The sequence below is a fragment of the Equus quagga genome, chromosome 5 (genome assembly GCF_021613505.1).
Source record: "Equus quagga isolate Etosha38 chromosome 5, UCLA_HA_Equagga_1.0, whole genome shotgun sequence".
Taxonomy (NCBI): domain Eukaryota; kingdom Metazoa; phylum Chordata; class Mammalia; order Perissodactyla; family Equidae; genus Equus; species Equus quagga.
This window is the reverse complement of record NC_060271.1, coordinates 103076260-103098879: the sequence shown is the minus strand read 5'-3', so window position 1 is coordinate 103098879 and position 22620 is coordinate 103076260. Positions and strand designations below refer to the sequence as shown.

Here is a 22620-nt window from a genome sequence, read left to right as displayed (position 1 = left end):
TTAACCAAAAGCATCTTCCTATGTATCTAGCATAGATTGAAATTTCTTCCGTTGAAACATTAACCATTAATACAATAATTAACCCATCAGTTGTGTGATTCTTCTTAGGAATCGCTAGATTAAAAAAAAAAAAGTCTTCCTATATTTGAAACAATGTGAAATCATCTGTTTTGTAGATTTAAGTTTTCCTTTACATATTGACATAATTTAACCTTTGACCTCCAGAGAAACATCTGGATTGCAGGATTTTTTGGTTTTTGGAGTCATGTTCTGTTATTCTTATTTTTTTATTTAGAGACTAATGCAATTTTAAGTAAATTAAGGCAACTGTGTTTTCCTAGTATAAATTCAGACTTTGAGATGTATCTGCTCTTATTTACTTTCAAAAGAACATTTCATTGCACATGAACCCGTCTGCAATTTATTACTAAATTCTGAATAGCGTTAAAAAAGTAGACGTTATTGGCATGTGAATCTCTGGAATTCCACTTGTGTTCCCCTTTAGGCAGTGAGGAGTTGAAGTTTTGCTTCTTTTATTATGTTGAGATTTCCAGAGATTTAGGTTAGGCTTTCAAGTTTGTTTTATTTGGCAAACCCTTTTTACTACTTTTTTTGCCTTTCTCTCTTTTCCTCATCTTTCGAAGCTATTCAGTCCCGAAAAAGTAGTATTGCTTTTCAAAAGCCTTCTAGCAGGCTGGCCAAGCTTGAGGTTTTATTTCTGTTTGTTAGGTATTTTCAGGTTTCAAAGAAAAGAGATGTATTCTAGTTACCTCAATTTATGAGAGTTTATTTTAAGGATCTTTGAGGGTTTATATTAAGGCATAGCTCATTTTTATTGAACTCGAATATCATTCAAAACACAATAGTCACTCTAGTGGGACAACAGGACATTATAGCAGCACCCCTGATAGCCAGCACCTTAGAAACAGGTGACACCCATTGCCCTTGTCCAGTGGCTCAGCTTGTCCTCTCTGTCTACACTGATTCTCTTTTACTACTACTGACTGTTCTCCTCCACCCTCTCACAGCCTCTAACTGCCTCACATCTCCTGCTCTTTGCCTTATTTTTATGTCTTTCTGTTCTGACCCCATTGCTGTTTGTCTTTGTGTATCTCATAATCACGCTCTCAAAGAAACTGCCTCTGATTTGTTCAGTCAGCCACTCTTCCATCTAAAGTGTCTCGGATAGTTGGAGATCTCATGCCTGTTATCTCATAGGCCACTGGCTAGCACAGACCTGAAGAGGACTGCCTTCGTTGCACTCTATGCCGTGGTCCAGACAGTTGTGTCCAGGTTAGACGCATTAGAGTTCAGGACATGGTGATCTATGCATTAGGAACAACCTGGAGTCCCTTTTCTCACAGGTGGCCAGGATAATAGCCTTTCCGGTACCCATTTCAGAGATCTCTCTTAGAGAAGAAGAGAAAGCAAAATAACAACCTACTTTTGGAACAAGATAATATTATAAATTTCATTGCAATTCTCAAATTCATTTGTTATTTGACCTCAGGTATTTCTTCTACTTCATTGAAATATTCTTTATTTTTTCTTTAACCATATTCTAGAATGGTAGAATGTTACAGGTAATATTTATGTGTAGTCAATGATTATGAATGGTTTCTGGCTTTGTGTTGCAGCCATTCAGGGTTTTCCCTTTTTTTTCTTTAACCATGTTCTAGAATGATAGAATATTAAAGGTGGTATTTAGGTATAGTCAGTGATTGTGAATAAGCTTTCTGTTACTTTTTTTGTATCTCCTCAAAAGAATTTAAAACACCAAGCAAAAATTTGGGAGCAAAGATAATAGTGGAGTGTATAATGGAGGGAAAAATTTCTGCAAAGCTATTCACAGGCATATTTTAGTTGGCACTGATGACAATTTTATAATAATGCTATACTCTGGTGAATATTAAATGAAGAACAAATGAAAAACATGTGTATTGAAAGTAATCATTTCTTTGCTTTAAATATCCAGTTTAAATTTCTCTTTTACATTAGGAGAGCAGAATTTATGCTGTAGCCAAATCAGGCATTCGAATGTCTGAGGCCTTCAATATGGAGAATGTTAATAAAAGTAAGTGATTTTGCATGCTACAACATGGACGAACCTTGAGGACATTATGCTAAGTGAAATAAGCAGTCACACAAAGACAAATACTGTATGATTCCACTTATATCTAAAGGTATCTAAAGTATACAAATTCATAGAAACAGGAAGTAGGGTGGTGGTTACTAGAGACTGCGGGGGGGAGGTGGGGTGGGGTAGGGGGTGGAGGGGGGAGTAGTTGGTGAATGAATATAGAGATTCAAATTTGCAAGATAAAAAAGTTGTAGAGATCTGATTCACAACAATGTGAATATCCTTAACACTAACTGAACTATACACTTAAAGATGGCTAAGATGGCAAATTTTATGTTTTTTACTACAATAAAAAAATGTTTAAAAAAAATAAGTGATTTTTGTATTGCCATTTCACTAGCCAAGAACTTCCTAAATGTCTAAAGTCATTGGAATAAATAGAATTATGCACTTTCAGAAAATGATTTCTAAGCTTCCTGATTTATATTTTAAAATTGAGAATCGTGTTACTTAGTATACAGGCACATGTATGCTCAGCTCTCATGTAGAGAGAACCTCATTATGTTGTTCCCTGAAAGAGGCTAAAGCGAAGAAACTGTGGAGTTTAAGCTGTTTAAAATTATAAAAATATTGGTCTCTATGTCCTCTTTTTCTAGAGTTTAAAATACATTCCTCCTTTCTTTTTTTCTTCAAAACATTGTTATAGAAGCAATGCGTGTCCATTATGAAAAATAAAACTAAACAACAGAGAACTGTCTGGAATAAAAAGAGAAATTTTCCGTGGTTCCTTTTACCAACTCCCTCCCTAACCTAATCCATATCTTAAGAGGCAACCATGGATGTTCTAGTCCTTTTCAGCTATCTTCTATTCGTACCATTCAGGAAATATATTCTAACTTTTCAACATGAGCTTCACCTGGTTATGTTTTAACACTGTGTCAGTAATATAGCTATGAATGATCAGAGAGTATTTTCGTAGGGTACTGCTCATTGACTCAGTCAGCAGGTGTTTGTGCTCATTTCTGCCCAGCCTGAGCTGGATGGAGAGGCCAAAGAAATAAAAGCTATGATCCTTCCTCCAAAGAGCTTACAATCTAATTGGGGAACTAGCCTTCAGGAGGAAAATGATGAACCATCTAAGAGAGTGTATAATTAAACCTGCAAGTGCCATAATTCTTAAAAGATACCTTACAATGAATAATCATGTGTGTTAATCCAATTTCTCTTCAGTTGGAAATTTTGCTAATTCACATTCATAAGAAATAGACCTAAGTGCTAGTTAGAAGGGTTTTTAAAAATTGTAATCCTTTTGTTTTCTGTTTCAGATTCTGTTGCAGTGCTTTCATATACCACATCAGGACTTTATACATCTCTGATATACAAGAATATGACAACCCCAGTGTACACGACTTTGAAAGGGGTAACTCATTGTTCTTACTGTTAAACACATGGTTCTCTTCATGATGGATCAAGAAAACTGTTTATTCAAGCTCCGGGTTCCGTGCTTGACATTTCACACAGACTCTCCCTTTATAGGGAGTTTTAAAAGTTCACACTAATATATCATAAAAAGAGAAAAAATGGAAAGATCTGGAGAAGATATTTATTCGTATCAGAGTATTAGAAGTCCGAGTCCATTTTTGTTATGTCTCGTGTGATTCTCCACCCCCTCCATGGCTGATTGTTTAAAAGAAACGTATTATTAATGATGTAAGGAAAACTCCTAATTTGGAAAGGTTTTTGTATCACTGCCAGGGTTCCTGTTCCTTGCTTGAGGTACTTAATTAAAATATGTATTGTCAGATATCAATGGCCTTACGTTTTCAGGAATCTTTTATAATTGACAAATGCCTTGCTAATTAGAATTTGGGATATGACATGACTTCGGTAATCAAAAAGTATATTCTTGTATTCCTTTAAAAGAAATCTTATTCCATGACTTCTTCTGGTAAAACATTCTATATCTAAAGAGAGAGGTGACCTTAGAGATGGACACAGGGAGGCTGATCTGCTTTTCCTTAGAAGGCGACCCAAATAAGCAGCAGCCCGTTCCTGGATGACTCCTCTGGGTCCGAGGAAGAAGATAGTTCCAGATCCAGCTCCCGGACTTCGGAGTCAGACACGCGCAGTCGGAGTGGGCCAGGCAGCCCCAGGGCCATGAAACGAGGTGAGGGAAAGCCTCAGGCATACAAGACCCCTCCAAATAATTCAGAATATTTCATGGGAGTTTTATCTCTGTGATGGGATTAAAAAAAAAATCAAAGTACTTGCTTCAAACCATAGTGAAAAGAGAATTAGCCTAGGACTAAGATACTTGTATTCCAGTCTGATTTTCTTCATGATTCCAGACAAGTGCATAGTCTTTTATTTTTTTTAACCTTATCTTCTCTGTTAGAGAGAGGTCACTCTATCATGGGAATAAAGTGAGATAATTGGCCAAAATTACATTTCTCTTCTATAGTTACTGTGTGGCATTTTGGATAACTTATGGGATAAACTTATCTCAGCTAAATTTGTTACACTGCTCAATGGCAGAAAATACACCTAAAAATTTGGTGGTTAATCTGATATTAAGATGGAAACCAACAAAAACTTTACTTTGGACATGACTATGATTTTTAGTGGATTTTTAAGAAAGTTTTGGCATAGGTAGAGGTTACAGAGAGAGAGAATCACACAAATGACTTCTGTATGTTACAGAAGCCTTTAATACAGCATGGTCTGTCTGTTGGTTTTCAAACCATGTTCTGTGGAACCCCTAGGTGCCACCCAACCCCTCAGCTTCAACTGGAGCTGCTCAGCTTTCATAGGTTTAATATTTTGGGCTTCCACTGCTCTTTTTTCTCCTACCTTGTCCCCGGACAGCCAGAATCAGGTTACATCACACTTGTGCTCAAAACATTTCAAGGATTCATAATAGCTGTAAGGTGTTACATGATTCTTTTATGTCTTTGATCTCATCTCCTCCTTGGCTCTGGCCACGTGACCTTCTTCCTGTTTCTAGTACATGCCAGGCATGCTTTTATTTCAGGACTTTTGCACTGGTTGTTTCCAAACGTCTACGTGGTATTCCTCCTGCGGATGTCTATGTGACTCACTCCGGCATCTCCTTCAATGCTTTGCTCAATCGCTGCCTTCTCAGTGAGATCTACCCTGACCACACCATTCAAACTGCCGTCCTTTGCCCTTCTCCAACTGCTGGCTCTTTTTAGGCCCTGTAGTGTGCTCTATGTTTTATTTTTCCATAGCTCTTACTGCCTGTTTTTTGTCTGTCTCCTCCAACTAGAATCTACGTTCCATGAGGGCAGAAATGTTCTGTTTTCTTGTCTGCTCTCTCCCTAGCAGCCCAGGTACTGCCTAGCACACTGGCCCTGGGGAGCCTGAGATTTGCGCTCCAGTGCTGCCCCTGCCCAGCTGTTTGTGGACAAATCCTTGAGTCTCCAGGCCTTAGTCTCCTTAGAGAATGAGGGCATCAACTAGAATGATCTCTGAGATCTTTTATAGATCTAAATTTTTGTTATTCTATGAAAAATGGAAAACATTACTATTATCACAACCGTTACTTGTCTTTGCCAAATAAATAAGAATAATGATATAGTGACATTGTCCTAATATGTTCCTTAAATGTTAATGAACACTTTAAAAAATTGCCAGATACTGTAATGAATAATAACCTAAGTCATTGATTTTATTTAATGTATTCAAAATCTCCAGTTACACTGACCCTCCCAAATGTGGCTTGCAACTTGCGAGTATTTTCTAAAAAGGCAAGTGAATTATTGTGAAAATGTTCTCTTGAATTTTGCTTTATGACTGCTGGCAAGTGAAATAGTCTGTTTATATCTTTAGGTCTTATTGCTTCTCTTTTACGAAAGATTTTTAAAATCTATAAACTAGTAATATTGGACTTACATGAAAAATACTACTGAAATTGTGGAGATTTTTTCATGCGAATTACTTTGAAAATGATTACAAACATTAAGTGATTTAAAATGTGATTGTGCAAATCTTGATGAATTAAGATTAACATTTGTTTGCCTATGTATCAATATGTAAATACACATATTTTTAACCCTTAATAAGAGGTACATTATTAGGCTATTGCATACATTTTATATATGTAAAAGTAGCTGTGCTTCTAATCATATTAAAATATAACGTATGTTCCCTTGACTTCCTTGGAGATTTGCGTGATAGTCCTTACCCTTTAGTTCTGTTTCCTGCTTTAAAAGTTCTCCATGGCCAAAGGCATGAGAATGAATCTGGTCTAGGCAGGCTGATGGGTTAGGAATAACTGTATTGCTTAGGAGAACTCCTAGCTGGCATTTGGACCACCCAATTATTAACTATTGACTTGATTTATTTCTTTATTCATCTAGGTGTGTCTCTCTCTTCTGTGGCTTCTGAAAGTGATTATGCTATTCCCCCAGATGCTTACTCCACAGACACAGAGTACTCACAGCCTGAGCAGAAGCTCCCTAAAACTTGCTCGTCTTCCAGTGATAATGGGAAAAATGTAAACACTGAATCAGGTTTTTCTTTTTAAACATAAATGAATCTGTTAGTCTGAGCCTCCAAAAGAAAAACTCAATATTTTTTTTTAAATGTTTCTTTTTAATTAGGAACCACTGGAAAAATCTGGCTATTTATTAAAAATGAGTGGTAAAGTCAAGACTTGGAAGCGGAGATGGTTTGTTCTTAAAGGTGGTGAATTACTGTACTACAAGTCTCCGGTGAGTGGAAAGTGCTTGCTATTTGGAACTGAATTCTGCAAACTATAAATCAGCCTCCTGACTGATTTTCCTCCTTGCAATGCAATTAATTATACAAAGCATTTCTTACTATTACAGGTAATCACTTTGCATTTGGTTCTCTTCCTTTCCTACAGAGTGATGTGATTAGAAAACCCCAGGGCCATATTGAACTTAGTGCATCCTGCAGTATTTTAAGAGGAGATAACAAACAAACAGTTCAGGTACTTTTAATTTTCTTTTTTGTGTCATGAAAACTCAATTCTCCAAGCTAATGGAGAGGAGACTGGGTGGTTCAATGTTTCTTTATTCAATTTGGAGTCAGTTTGATGCTTCAAAAATGTGTGAAATGCCAGGACTTCTTGGTTAAAACTATAAGAAAGCTAAGTTTGTATTGAGTAACTTCCCACTATGCTTTCTTTGCCCTTTATCCCTTACACTGTTCTTTCCTTATACTTAATCTCTCAGCTGGTCTCAGCTTGCAAACTGTATAACTGTTTTAGGAGAGGGTTATCTGATAAATGAATTCCCAATAAGGTAAGTAATTTAATATATTATTAAATTCAGGAGAGTTTGCATTTTAATACAGAGCCAGAAAATGGCAGTTCTTTTATGAACTTCAGATGCTGTGACACATAAGAGGGAAAGACACTGGTGAGCAGAGGGGCTGTTCTGGTTCCCACCAAGGCCCCCATAGAGGTAGCTGCTGACTATTTCACCCACACATAAGGCCAGTCTTGGCAGAAACCTGTTAAATTTAAATGCAGGCTGTTCAGATAGTTCGGTATATGTGATTTAAATTCAGACACTTTATTTCTGAAATGCCTTTAATAATCATTATTTTCTTGTCTTGCTCCTTTGGAGGGTGGAATACAACATTTATCAGAAAGATACATAACCAATATTTCCAGTAGATAAGATCTGAGAATTACCTAAAAATGTAGAAAGGAAAATCAGAGAAAGCTTTATCTTGGAGCATGGCAGATAAGAATCATTTGTAAGCTTCTGAAATATTTAGAAAATTTGAAATGTGATTAATTTGAGACTGAAAAATTGTGAGTTCATAATATCTGTTCACATGTTGGTTCCAAGAACTTCTCTTGTTATATGCAAGGAGCCTTCTTATTTTATTTATAATCGGTTTCTTCATTTCTATAACAAATAATTCTGCTTTATTTGCTAAAAATCTGTTATTTTATTAGAGTTTCCATTCATTCTGCTCCTCATTTCAACAACCAGGGGCCTGCAGCACATTTAAGAGAGAAAAGGAGAATGTGATGAGTAAACAAGATAAAAAGTCATGACCCAAATGTTTAATGCTATGAAAAGTTTTAAAGTAAACTGAAGTGAAAAAACTATATTTCAACAAAAAGTGAATTATTGTAATTCTCACAAAGTGGTTAAAATATGCCAAATTATTTACAGAGTCGTTTATTTAGAACCTAGGATTCAAGGTTTAGCATGTTTATTTCCATGTTAAGTAGTGACATTTAGAGCATGAACAGGAAAATGCTAATAATCCTAAATCTTCAGTTTCCTTTCCTATCTCTTTCTCACCCCATTTTAGTTGACCACTGAGAAACACACATACTATCTGACTGCAGATTCTCCTAATATATTGGAGGAGTGGATTAAAGTGTTACAGAATGTTCTTCGAGTACAAGCTGCCAACCCGCTTTTCCTGCAACCCGAGGGCAAACCGGTGGTGAAGGGATTGCTCACTAAGGTTAGAACTTGATGTGCAAGGCGGTGTCTCAGGCAACTACAGAATTAGCCCCACTGATCATGAAATGTGGGTGTCTGAAAATATATATCTTGAATATTTATGTTATCTTGGGGTGGGGAAGGGTGTTTTAAGTATGATACCAAGGATAAAAACCACAAAGATGGAAAATGACAAATTTGGCTACTATACATAAAAATGTGTATTCTTACTATCAAAAGTTCTCTAAGCAAAATTTTTAAAAGACAGCTGAAAAGCTTTGAGAAGGTGTTTGAAACATGTGAAAAACAAGCCTTTTCTAATTAGTAAGTAAAGGATAAATACCAACAGGGGAAAGGAACAGAGGACACCATGGGAGAGAAGTAGGGCTGGTGGAGATAAGAAGATACATATGATCGGGAAGCATATGGAAAAACGTTTACCATCATTGATAACTTTCTTAAAAAGCAAAACTTGAAATAATCGGTATTTTTAAAAATCTGGTCAAAGGAAGGACATTTTCAAGAAATTATGAAATGCAGTATTGACACAAATTAAGAAGTCTGCTAGTGAGAGTATTACTCTAGAAGGCAATTTGATAATGTCTTGGCCAAGGTGTTTACTCTTTATATGTTTCGTTAAATATTTTTGGATGAACAAATGAATGAATGAATATTAAATGTTTTAAAGATATGTATATACATACCCTTTGATTCAGCAATCTCAGTCCAAGAAATTGATGCTTAGGAAATGGTCTTAATTTCCAAAAGATTTAAGTATAAGCATGTCCATCAGAGCATGGCTTATTTTCTTCCCTATTTAAAAAAAATGAGATATAATTAACATACACTGAAATGCAGATCTTAAGGGTAGGGTTTGATGAATTTCGACAGATGTTTACTGTCACTCTATCAAGATATAGAACATTTACATTACCCCAGAAAGGTTACTTGCATGGCATGGTTTACAACAAAGAAAAATTGGGATCAACTTAGATGTAGAGCAGGGGATAGCTTAAATAAATATTTGTATAAAATCAGATAATGCTTTACTATGTAGTCATTTGAAATGTTGTAAAAGAATATTTAATGTTATAGAAATATATTATGATGTATTGCTAGGTGATAAAATAAATAGAGTGCAGTATTATGCCATTTTTGTTAAACATTTTCATAGAAAAATTTCTGAGTGGGAAATATACCAAGTTATATTGTTTATCTCTGTGTGGTTTTATTTTATTTTTGCTTAGTTCTGTTTTCTGACTTTTTTAGAATAAGTATTGATTTGTGCTAAGATAGATATTTTTAAATTTTAAAAAGTTCAAATGGTCACTTTTAGAAAAATACAATAAAATATTTACACACAAAATATTATATACAAAAATAACCTCTACGTAGTCAGTCATGTGCTTTGTTTATGTAAGAAGTAAAAAATCTAGATGTTGATGAGCTATACCACCATGTAATTTATTCATAATATTAATGTGGGAATGTAAGTGAGTGCTCTTCAGTAATATTTACAAAGACGGACCAGTGTTCTAAAAATAAGAGAAAAAACTTCACCAATACATTCAAATAGTACATTACCATGAACATTTTTTTTCAGTTCCTGATGGGTTGGAGAACTCCCTGTATTTTCCAGTGAACACAGTGCTGCTTTGAATCACATTCTTACTATAATTCGTAATAACTAGTTGTCCTCCTATTTCAAGGATGGTGTATCTCAAACCCTTAGTTTTTTTTTTTTTAAAGATTTTATTTTTTCCTTTTTCTCCCCAAAGCCCCCCGGTACATAGTTGTATATTCTTCGTTGTGGGTCCTTCTAGTTGTGGCATGTGGGACGCTGCCTCAGCGTGGTTTGATGAGCAGTGCCATGTCCCCGCCCAGGATTCGAACCAATGAAACACTGGGCTGCCTGCAGCGGAGCGCACGAACTTAACCACTCGGCCACAAGGCCAGCCCCTCAAACCCTTAGATTTTAATGTGATCTCATGGCTAAGGGTTTGTTGCTTCTCCTACAATTAGTTTTTTTGTTTGTTTGCTTGTTTTTAATTGATTGACCTGGCTCGTCAATTTCTGCTATTCCCTGCTTTCCATCTCGCAATTGCATTTTGAATAAGTTGATGTGATTATCAGATGACTAAACCATTAGTGTTTATAGACAGGGTGCTAACTAGGTTTCCTTGTTACCAGTTGTGAAGGCTTGTCCACCCCCGTGTTTTCACCCTCACAGCCTTTAGGAGAACAGCTTCCTCAGTTATTCTGATGACTCGTTCTGAGCTCACGTTCAGGCTACAGTTTGAGATACTGTAGAACAGCATTTGAATACTTAGGAGGGGAGGAGGCTTTTCCAGGTTGTCACGTTGTTATTGTGAAATGCAGAAACATTAAGAACCTGACTAATTCCATTCTGGATGTTCAGTCTTGCAACTTTTAATGCTTCGGAAGAACATTTTCTGTATAAAAATTCATTTATTTAAAAAACAAAAATTTAATGAGCAGTTACCACATGCCAGGCAATGGGCTGGGGGATATTAAAATGAAAAGGCCACTGTCCCGTCCCTCAGAGAGCCTTGTATCTCTTGGGAAAGCATATTTATAGTGATATGTACACAGCACTATTATTGACATGCATAGTAAGGTCCCAGAGAAGCCTAAGCTGTGGGATCAGAAACAACTTCTCAGAGAAGATTTACCTGTGCTGAGTCTTCAAGGAAGAGAAGGAATTAGTTACACCAAATGGAAGTGGGCAGGGAAGATATCCCAGACGAGGAGACAGCATGAACAAAGGCACAATATCTCGAAGCAGTGCCACCCACGCTAACGCGAGTCCTTTGGAGAGAAAGATAGAGGGGCTCAATCACAGAGGGCCTTTTTTTGTCTTGTTAAGGACTTTGTTCTTCATCCTGAAAGTGGTGTGGAACCCTTCAGGGTTTGTACCAGGGGCATGGGCATATCCATGTTAATTCTGCTGAGAGGAAGATGAATTTGCACGAGGCGAGCTGGAGGTTCTAAGGCCTGTTAGAGAAGTGGTTTTCTTGAAGACGATAAGACTCTGAATCGGTCACAGGGCAAGAGAGCGGAGGGTGAATTTAAATAATGGTAGAGGGTAAAATCTTCAGTTATATTGATTGAATTCAGGGTTAGGAATTGGGAGAGATAAGGATGCCTGGGTAAAAGGTGGTGCCAGATGACAAGAGGTCAGGAAAGAGGAGCAGTTTTAGGATAATTAAAAGGTAATTTTGGAACTTGTCAAGTTTTGAGTTTGTGAAGAAGTCCAGTGGGCAGTGGCAACAGCAGTGTACCTCAGAGGAGAGGGCTAAGTTGGAGAGAAGGATTTGGGGAATTATCAGCATATGTGTGATAGTTGAATCCTTGACAGTGAGAGAAATCACCCAGGAAAATGTATAGGGTGGGAAGAGCAGGGGACTGTTCATGGAACACTGGAGTTTCCAAAATGTGAGGGCTCATAGTGGCTGTATGAAGAGACCCTGGAGAAAGTCATGGAGGCCAGGGAGTGGAACATTCGACAAGGAGGGAGTGATCAGAAGTTTCAAGTGTGGTAGAGTGCTGAGTGCATTGAAGAGTAGAGGGGAGATGAGTAAGTGCAATATTTGAGTTTGAAAGACTGTCCACACTTTCCGGCACATGAGGAAGAATAAAGCTGGAAGGGAAGGTGGTGTCAGGAGAGGCATTTTTTAGGATAGGAAAGGCATAACTTGAGTTTATAAATTAAGGGGAAGAAGCCAGGAGAGAGAAGTGGGAGATTCTGAACAAAGTCTAGAAGAAGTGGGTGGTTGGGTGTGGCGGGAAGGCACAGTGGAAGGGCGGGCCTGCAGAAAGGTGAGGAAGGATGAATCTCTAAGTTTGTGGGGCATTGAATGAAATCACGTTTAATGTCCTCTGTTTTCTTGATGAAGATTATTCCATTAAACAAAGTTATTTCCGGAGAGTAGGGGAAAGGATTGAAAATAATCAGGAAAGTAGGATATACCCAAGAACAAACAGAAGGATTGATAAGTGCTACTGAGGGCCCACCTGACTTTAGTGATTTGAGTTCATATTGATTATTTTTTTCTAACATCTTCAGATGCCCAGAAATAGGAGAAGAGAATTACATTGTAGTGATTTGAGGATAGTCCCAGTTTGTTCTTTTTTTTGGAAGATTAGCCCTGAGCTAACATTCACCACCAGTCCTCCTCTTTTTGCTGAGGAGGAGTGGCCCTGAGCTAACATCTGTGTCCATCTTCCTCTACTTTTTATGTGGGATACCTGCCACAGCATGGCTTGACAAGCAGTGGGTAGGTCTGTACCCAGGATCCAAACCAGCGAACCCTGGGCCTCTGAAGCAGAGTGCACGAACTTTACCCCTGCGCCACTGGGCCAGCCCCTAGACATTTTTTTCTAACATTTTATGACATAAATTTTGAAATAGGTAGGAAGGTCGAAAGAATATTTTACAGTGAACACCCATATTCCCACCACTTAGATTCTACAATTAACATTTTAATTGCTTTGTACATATCTATCAAGATGACGATTTAAAATCAATGTTTTGTTATAGGCATTTTCAAACATATGGGAAAGTGGAAGGAATAATAGAATAAGCCCTCATATATTCATCACCCAGTTTCAACAATTATTAACTATGGCTAATGTTGTTTCTTAAAACCTCCCATGACTTTCTTTTTCTTCCCACACTGTCCACTGAATTCCTTAAAGGCAAATGGAGGTGAAGTTTTGTTGAGTGGATTTGTTAGCAGCATAGGCATGAGACATAACTACAGGCCTTGTAGCAAGAGTTGTTTTGTGATCAAACATGGGATCCAAGTTTGGTGGAGAAGGAAGAGAGACAGGAGGGAACTGAGAAACTGGAATGAAATGGAAGGATCAGGGTACTTAAAGTTTTGAATGAGGCCGAAGAATAGGAGTGGTGTGAGTAAGGAGAGAGGGAGCTGGGAGGACGTTGAAATCAGACAGTAGAATTTAAATTTCAGAAGTGGAGCAGTTCCCAATGAAGAAAAAAGGACTAGGTGTGGCTGAGGGGATGGATGGCAAAAATGGAGGGATAGCAAAGGTTGTTGGAAATGAAGAGAGCAAGGAACTGTGAATTAAGGATGCAGAGAGGCGATGTAGCAAAGAGGTCAGGGCAAGAGCTCACCGGCGCAAGTCCTGGCTCTGACACTTACCACTTGTGTGACCTTGAAGTGGTTACTTACAGACGCTGTGCCTCAGTGTCCTCATCTGTAAAGTGGGGATGATAATAGCACCAGCCTCCCAGGGTGCTGGAAGGATTAAATGAGTTATTTAAGCATGTAAAGTGCTTTAGAACAGTACCTGGCACATCATAAATACTCCAAAAATACTGGGTATTATCATCACAAGAGTTTCACTTAGATATTGACGTCAGCAAGGCTGGTGGCAGGATCTGTGGTGGAGAAGGCTACAGGCATGAGAATAGAGAGGAGAGAAGAGCCTGGGAGCTTGTATTTTGTGTGATGACAAAAGCTAATCGGCATATGATGTGCTGTTTGTCTTCAGACTTTCAAACAGAACTGATATGAAGTGCCTTTGTTACGGATGCAAGGCAAAAAATTATTCTTTCAGTCATTTAGTTCAGCAAAGCCTTGAGCTTTGAGATTGCCTTTAGATCTTCATGAGGATTCTTCCAGGATAATTTCTTTTATTATGAGTTTTTCAGAGTAAGTCAGAGTTGTAAGAAATCCTAATATAAGCAGATTTACATATAAAGATACTCAGTTTTTAAAACACAGCCTTTACAGTGAATTGACAAAGGTCTTCGTTAATTTGTAGTTCTTCAAAGGCACCATTGTTCTATGTTAAAGATAAATCATTTCAAAAGGATGCTCTCTCTAGCCAGATGCATTGTGCTCCAGTTTTGGTGAGACTCCTTTCTGGAGTTTGTTTAAAAGAAGAAGAGGAAAAAAAAAAAAAAGCTGCATAACAAACTATTTAAAACTTCCAGGATATTTGTCTGTAAATATATGTTTCTAAATTTAATTAAATTGAAACATATCTTGCCAAATGAAACATTTTTTTTGTTTTTCCTCAAGCAGCATTCTAAATCCATCAAACTCTTAGATGATGGAGTTATTTGTTTGCTTAAACCGCAGCTTTGAAAGCCCAAAGGCTGGCTGCGTTTGTGGGTTTACATGAAACATGTGTTTTACTTCTCCTTGTTCGTAGTGAGGAAGGAAGCCGTTATTGAGTGACTGCTATTATCCTTTATTTGCATCTCTCCCTTGGTCATCACGCCCGCCCAGTGAGGTATACAGTAATCCATGTTACCCACCGAGGCTGAGAGGTTAAGTCTCTTGCCTGAGGACATCCATCGAGTAGGTGGTACAACTGCAATTTAAGCTTTGGTGCATTCAACCTCAGAATCCAGGCCTTTTCCACTGTAGCAACTTGTTTGCTATAAAATCTATTGTGGCGATAATTTGTGTTCTTCAGTGTATTACTATCAGAACATTTAACATGTAAGTCATTTAAATATAAGTCATTGCAGGAGCCCTGCAAAATATGCGTGGCCCCCACCCTCACCCCCTGCCCCTTCCCCAGTGAGCTCTCCCCTCACTTGCTCAGTCTCAGACACACGGGCACACACCATCTCAGGGCCTTGGCCCTTCTGCATCCTTTGCCCGGAGTGTTCTCTCAGATGACCGCATAGCTCCTCTGCCTCGTTCAGGGCTTGAAGGAGCAACATCAGTGAGGCCTTCCTGAGTACCTTAGTTTAAATTGTAGGACGTGCCCCCTTTCCCCAAGCACTTCCTTCTCCTTTCCTGCTTTATTTTTCTCCTTGATATTTATTACCATGTACAAGCATGACAACAGAATGTTTGGCTTTAGTTTTACTTGCCAGTGTCTTGATTTCCAGGCAATGGGCTTCTCCAGATTGAAGCCCACTCTATTGCAAGTGAAGGCCTGGCCTCCAGGCAGAAGTTGACAAGGCTGCCGGGGTAGTAGAATTATAGGGCAAGCTCAACCAGGCACACTGCATTCTAGGGCTGGGACAATAGGGCTTAAAGTAAATCTTACCCACTGACAAGAACGGGTTCTTGGTGTTTTTCTAAGCTTAAGAGCGTAGCTGGGACTCTCTGGCAAAGATCTTCATTGCCCATACCTGGGCAGGACTAGGCAAGGGAGGAACTCACAGTAAGGATCTTCATAAAGCCACCAAATGATGACATGCACAGTACTCAGTAAAAATTTTGGTAAAATGTCTTCCACAAAAAATGCATATAAGTGTAAACTCTTTGTGTTCTTAATGAAAGTATATAGCATACTGCTGGGTTACTTGTCTGTCTTCCTCACAAGGCGATGAGCTCCTTGATGAGGGAGACTGTCTTATTCGTACCCATATCCCCAGGGCCTAGACCAGTCTTTGACTATTCAAAGTCGAGAGCTAGATTCAAATTCTGTCCCAGTCACTTAACATAGTTCCTGACATATAGGAAGTACTCAATATATCATAATAGCTTTAATATTATTTTATCATTTTGTATGAATCTTTCAGGAGAAGGCATCAAATGTTTTGAATGAGGGAATCTTTTACATTTTGGAAATCACTAGAATTCTTAGGTTTTAATCTTCTCATTTATGACATTAGAGTGTTCACTCAGAGAGCTACAGGGGTATTGGAAATCTGTAAAATATGGAAACTATGAAGTATACTTACTTATGAAACTGGCTTCTTTGAATCCTCAGTCCTAGGCGTAGTACCTGACATATAGTAAATGTTTGTTAAGTGTTGAATGGTGAGCACCAAAGCAAAACAAGCCATGCCACTACTCTAGCAGGTAAATTTTAAACAGCGTTTGGACAGTCTAGTTGGAATATCACTTATACCTTGAGCAAACTTTACCTGCGCAGCTTCAGATAGAGAGTATAAGCTGTACTCCATGGTATCAGAATTCTGAACTACATTTGTAATTCTTTCAAATATGATTTCAGGTAAAACATGGCTACTCCAAGAGAGTCTGGTGCACACTTATAGGAAAAACCTTATATTATTTTCGTAGTCAAGAAGATAAGGTATGTATGTACTTTTAATATGCTAATTAAAGGAAATTTTTGTTTGTTGTGGCTTCGAGTTTTCTGTTTCACTCTTCTGTTGCAGCCAAAACTTTAGAATTTTTGATATGGTTGAAAATTTGCATAAAATTTATTGCATAAAAATTCATACCTACAAGGCTCTTGATTCTTGATTATAAGACTGAGCAACTTTTAATTAATGCATCTTCTAAGACCTAGAAGAGAAAAGTCTTCCCCATGCCACTCCCAACCATCAGTTTCTCATATTTTCTAGGTCTGACAGACTAGATAAAGTTGAATGAAGGGAAGAGCGAGCTAGGAAAGAAGAGCTGGGGAGGAAAAAGCATCCAGTCCTGTCCCAGGCCCTCAGATCCTGAGATACCACTTATCTATCTGACCATCTACCTATTTATATCCTGTTGGTTCATTTTTAAACTGATCTCCTCCCCAGAAGAACTTGAGTTGTCTTCACTTCCAGAATAAAAGATGGGATATCTTCCAAAGGTCAAATATGTGCCTAATTATCATGGGTACTGCATGTCACCTTTGGATTCTGAAACTATAAAAATTGAACTAATATGGACCAAGCGTACTTGCATAAAACAATGATGCCAGCTCCACAGTATAGCAGCCAGTGGCTGATTACTGTGTTAATGAGACTAAACTTCTTGGTCCAGTGACCACATGGGCCGGTTAGTATTTCTCTGCTCCATTTTCACAGACCGCACTCTCCGTCCTGACTAGCCGTGTTTAAAATGCATGCCATTTCTCAGTATTGTTCATGGGATGGGAATTAACAGTGTGCAGCCATTAAAAACAATGCCTCTGAAGTAACGTGGGAAAATGCTCATATAAAAATGCTACATTAATAAGCACAATACAAAATTGTATATTCAGCATAATCCTAACTCAGTTATCAGTCAGGAAAACAGAAGCCACTCCATGTATTCCAAGTAGAACAGTTTCAATATAGAATTAGGGACGTGTTACATAACTTTTAGAAACGTTGGGGGAATAGAGGTCAAAGAAGCCGTCTCTGAAGGTCCAAGAAGTCAACACTGACATCTGAGCCCACGGCACTGAAGCAGCTGGTCCTCGGCAGTTTACTGGGAGGCCTCTGGACTCTCACAGCAGTCCAGGCATCTGGCTGCAGCTGTCTCAGGAGGAGAACGACTTCGCTTCCACCCTCCCCTTCCGCCTCTCGCAGATTCTCTCGTATGCAAACTCTAACTTGGAACTACACAGGGAAGGGGATTCTGACAACCATAGTTCCTAACTTCTCTTCTGCAGTTACGGGGAGACTTTGGAAGAGGATGGTTGGGATGCTGAGTTTATAATTCTCAGTCTGCCGCATCTATGTAAAAATATGCATAGCATAAAATTCAGAAAGAACTATCCCAAAATGTCGAGTAATTATCTGTGATGTAGAATTATGGGTGATTTTTTTCTTTTTCTTTTTTTTATACCTTTCTATACTTAGCAAGTTTCTATAATTAGCATGTGTTTTATAAATAGAAAAATAATTTAAAATTCGCTGAGAGTAGAATTTACATGTTCTGACCAAAAAGAATAATAATAATAATTTAATAAAAATGGATAGCATTGGTCGCAGAAGAAACACATCAGAAGAAGGGAGACAGATGAGCAGAAATCCACTCTAATTACTGGAAAAGTATTGAGAATGCGTGTGAATCGGTACAGGCCTACTTCATTTTGTGCTATAGAAGTTTCAGAAACAATTTGTTTTCTATCTTGATAAGTGTCTTTTTTTTACCTTTAGTCAAAATACTTAAAAGTACTACGTCTTTTCACTGTCTGTGGAGCCATGGTGAATCCTTTGGTAAAAGGAATAATCATCTTTAAATATTGGGGTGGATGGAACCTTGATTTTCATATGATTGGATATGCCTAAAGCTCACCATTAGGATAGTCTTGTCATGTATTGTTAGAGTAGATTAGTTTTATTTATCTCATTTTTTAAAGCTCGCTTTTTGTTAATGTGAATTTTTTGCTCTATTATTTTTCTTTTGTTTTACTGCCTTTCTTTTTCTGAAAGCATAGATAAGTTAATTTTGCATTTTTCCTTCAGTAGTAAGTTCTTCATTCTGTACCCAGGATAGTGCTTTGCGCCTAGTAACTACTCAGAAAATAACTGTTATTAATTGAATGCTGAAAAAGTCGTGTTTTTCATGAAAGACAACACATTTAATTAAATAAATTATCTACTCTTAATCAGCTATTAAGCAGATAATAGCGCATTTTAGATAAGATATCCAGGTAGGACCTCACCAAGAAGCTGACATTTTAATTGGGTTCTGAAGGAAGTAAAAGCACAGCCATGTGGACATTTCAGGCAAGAACATTCCAGGCAGAGGGAAGAGCAAGTGCAAAGGCCCTGAGGCAGGAGCATGCCTGGTGTGTTTGAGGAATAGAGAGAAGGTGAGTGTAACTAGACTGGAGTCCCTTAGGAAGAGAATAATGGGAGATGAGATCTGAGATGTAATGGGGACCAAATCACATGGGGCCTTATGATAGTAAGGACTTTGGTTTTTATTCTGAGTAAGATGAGAAGCCATTGGAGGTTTTTGAGCAGAGCAGTGACATGATCTAACCTATGTCTAACAGGAACACTCCAGCTGCTGTCTGAGGGATTAAGGAGGACATTAGTTAGGAGGCTATTACAGTAATCCAGGTGAGATCTGACCATGTTTAGTGGTGGCCATGGAGGTGTGAGAAGTGACCAGATTCTGGATATATTCTGAAGGTCTTTCTGACAGGACTTGTTGACTGAAAACGTATGTGATATGAGAGAAAGAAAAGGGTCAGTGATGATGCCAAGGTTTTTGGCCTAAACAGCTGGAAAGGTGAAGTTGCCTGCAACTGAGATGGGGAAGACTGGGCAGAGCAGCTTGTGGAGGAGGACTTACCAAGTTAAGTTGGAGATGCTATCAGACATCTGAGGAGAGACAGTGAGTCTGGAGTTATAAATTTGGGAGTAGCCAACAGACGCTGGTGCTAAAGCCATGAGCTTGGAGGAGATCACCCGGGGAGTGAGTGTAGCTGGAGAAAGTGTCCAGGCACTGAGCCCTGGGCACGAGCATGAAACCATAGGATGGTAAATGTCCTTGGAGTTACAGTGAACGTTTTCAGACTGCAGTTGCAAACTTATTGAACAGTTTAGAAGCTGTAAATCTGAAGCAGGCTATTTATTTTCCTGGAATAAATGTACTTAATTAAAGCAAAAGTTTTAAAACAAATATGCTAAATATTTGACATAGCAGATATAATTGTTTTTGGTAGTAAAAGAGTAGATAAAATTTAATGTGAATCGGTTTTAGGAAGTCTTTCTTACCCTTAAATTAAGATAGAAGAAACTGTGGCATTTTTGTGTGTGTGATATGTTACATATGTTAAAAAATAGCCTCAGAACACTTCTTGTTCATTGGGGTTTAGGGTGATAGTTCATTACACTTTTTCACACCAGCCATGTGCCCTTGTTACTTTTTCTAGGGATAGTATTGAGACTATATCTGTGCTTGTTCTTTTGATCTAATGGCTTAATCAAATCAATTCTGGAGAGGAAAAAATGTCAAATGAATATTTTGACTGAATTACGTGATTGCTTGACTAGGTAATGGGTTATTTTAGTCCAAACCACTGTACAGGAAGGTTCTTGCTTTTTCCACAAAAGTTAAATGTCTAGTCTTCAAATTGTTCTTCCATATGACGGTTGGCATTTTGCCTGTGGTTACTACTTTTGTAACAATGTGGATAATCCAGCTGCCTTTAGGCATTCATGTTTAAAATAGGTATGCTTCATAAAGGTAAGAATAAAAAGACTATGAAAAATTGTAGCAGGAAAAGGTTTAGAAAGTGCCTTCCTCACAATTACTAACATTTACTTTAGTTTCCTTTAGGTCAGATCAAACTCTGGGAGGCTAAAGTTGAAGAGGTTGACAGATCCTGTGATTCAGATGAAGATTATGAAGCCAGCGGGCGAAGTCTGTTATCCACACATTACACCATCGTGATTCACCCCAAAGACCAAGGTCCCACTTACCTCCTAATTGGATCTAAGCATGAAAAGGTACTAAGGACTTACTGGTTGACTTAAACTATTATTATTGAGTATTGGTAATAATTTTAAAATGAGCATAAGTGCAATCAAAGATTTACATACAAACATGTTGGACATAGTATTCTTAGTATCATAGTATTTCTGATATATTTCAAACACAGAAAATATACACCCTTTCTTGCTTAACAGATGTTAGATTTCGCAGTATTTTTTATAGTGAGAAATTAGTAAACATCTAAATATTCAACAGTAGGAAATTGACTAAATAAATATGATATGTCCATGTACTGGAATATCCTGTAGTCTTTATAACTTTTCTATTAAGAAATTTTGGCAATAAGGAAGTATTCATACGATATTAGTAAAATTCAGAAATTCTAATCGTCTATTTTTAATATAATCTCAACTATGTGAAAATATAATCTACATATATATTTTAATAGAGTGCAAAAGAGGCCAGCAGTTATATTTGGGGAGTAGAAAAATGGAGTATTTTCTTTTCCTTCTTGCATTTTTAATACAAAAAGCTGTACATAATTAATGTATACAACTTGATGTGTTTGGAGATAATATGCACCTATGAAAGCATCACGATTTATGCCATAAACCTATTCATCACTTCCAAAAGTTTCCTCTCGACCTCTTTTTTATTATTATTATTTTTATATGTGTATGATAAGAACATAAGATCTACCCTCTTAGTAAATTTTTAAGTATACAATGCAATATTGTTGACCGTAGGCACTACGTTATACAGTAGATCTCTAGGACTAATTCATCTCGTATAACCAAAACTTTGAATCCTTTGACCAATATCTCCCTATTTCCCCTTTCCCCTGGCCCCTGTTGACTACCATTCCACTTTCTGCTCCTATGGGTTTGATTCTTTGAGATTCATCATGTAAGTGGTATTATGTAGCATTTGTCTTTCTGTGTCTGGCTTATTTCACTTAGCATAATCCTCCAGTTTCATCCATGGTGTCACAAATGGCAGGACTTCCTCCTTTATTTAAGGCTGAATAATATTCCATTGTATGTATATACCACATTTTCTTTATCCTTTCATCATCGATGGACATTTGATTCCATGTCTTGGCTTTGTAAATAATGTTGCAGTGAACATAGAGGTGCATATATCTTTTTGAGTTAGTGTTTTATACAAATTTATATTACCAAGTTTCCTTCAAATAAATACTCAGAAGTGGAATTCCTGGATCATACGATAGTTCTATTTTTAATTTTTTTAGGAACCTCCATACTGTTTTTCATAGTGGCTGCACCAGTTTACATTCCACCAACAGTGTACAAGCGTTCCCTTTTCTCCACATCCTTGCCAACACTCGTTATGGTTAATAATAATAATAATAATATGATTAATAATAATAATATGGTTAATAATAATGGTTAGTAATAGCCATTCTGACAGATGTGAGGTGATATTTCATTGTGGTTTTGGTTTGCATTTCCCTGATATTAATGATGTTGAGCACCGTTTTGTGTACCTGTTTGCCATCTGTATGGCCTCTTTGGAAAAATGTCTATTCAGATCCTCTGCCCATTTTCTAATTGGATTGTTTGTCTTTTTTGCTATTGAGTGATATGAGTTCTTTGTATATTTTGGATATTAACCCCTTATCACATATGATTTGCAAATATTTTCTCCCACTAGGGGGTTGCTTTTCATTTTGTTGATGGTTTCCTTTGCTGTGCAGAAGCTTTTTAGTTTGATGTAATCCCACTTGTCTATTTTTGATTTTGTTGCCTGTGCTTTTGGAGATAAGGGTCCAATTTCATTCTTTTGCCTTTGGATATCCAGTTTTCCCAATATCATTGATGGAAAAAACTGTCTTGTCCCTGGTGTGTATTCTTGGCACCCTTGTCAAAAATTAGTTGACCATATATGCATGGGTTTATTCTGGGCCCTCTATTCTGTTCCTTTGGCTTAAATGTCTATT

The 22620-nt window shown here is 37.6% G+C and overlaps 1 protein-coding gene across 3 annotated transcripts in view; it reads left to right on the top strand.

Annotated features, from left to right (window-relative positions):
* Positions 1 to 22620, top strand: part of PLEKHH2 (pleckstrin homology, MyTH4 and FERM domain containing H2) — a 101738-nt gene that overhangs the window by 43530 nt on the left and 35588 nt on the right. For 2 of the 3 annotated variants that reach the window (XM_046662978.1, XM_046662976.1), the window contains exons 9-17: positions 1999 to 2074; positions 3406 to 3500; positions 4103 to 4247; positions 6460 to 6596; positions 6703 to 6813; positions 6969 to 7055; positions 8399 to 8557; positions 16507 to 16587; positions 20495 to 20674. In XM_046662978.1, the coding sequence (XP_046518934.1) occupies positions 1999 to 2074; positions 3406 to 3500; positions 4103 to 4247; positions 6460 to 6596; positions 6703 to 6813; positions 6969 to 7055; positions 8399 to 8557; positions 16507 to 16587; positions 20495 to 20674 (1071 nt within the window). The remainder of the gene's footprint in view (positions 1 to 1998; positions 2075 to 3405; positions 3501 to 4102; positions 4248 to 6459; positions 6597 to 6702; positions 6814 to 6968; positions 7056 to 8398; positions 8558 to 16506; positions 16588 to 20494; positions 20675 to 22620) is intronic. The other variant, XM_046662977.1, reaches the window with a different exon arrangement.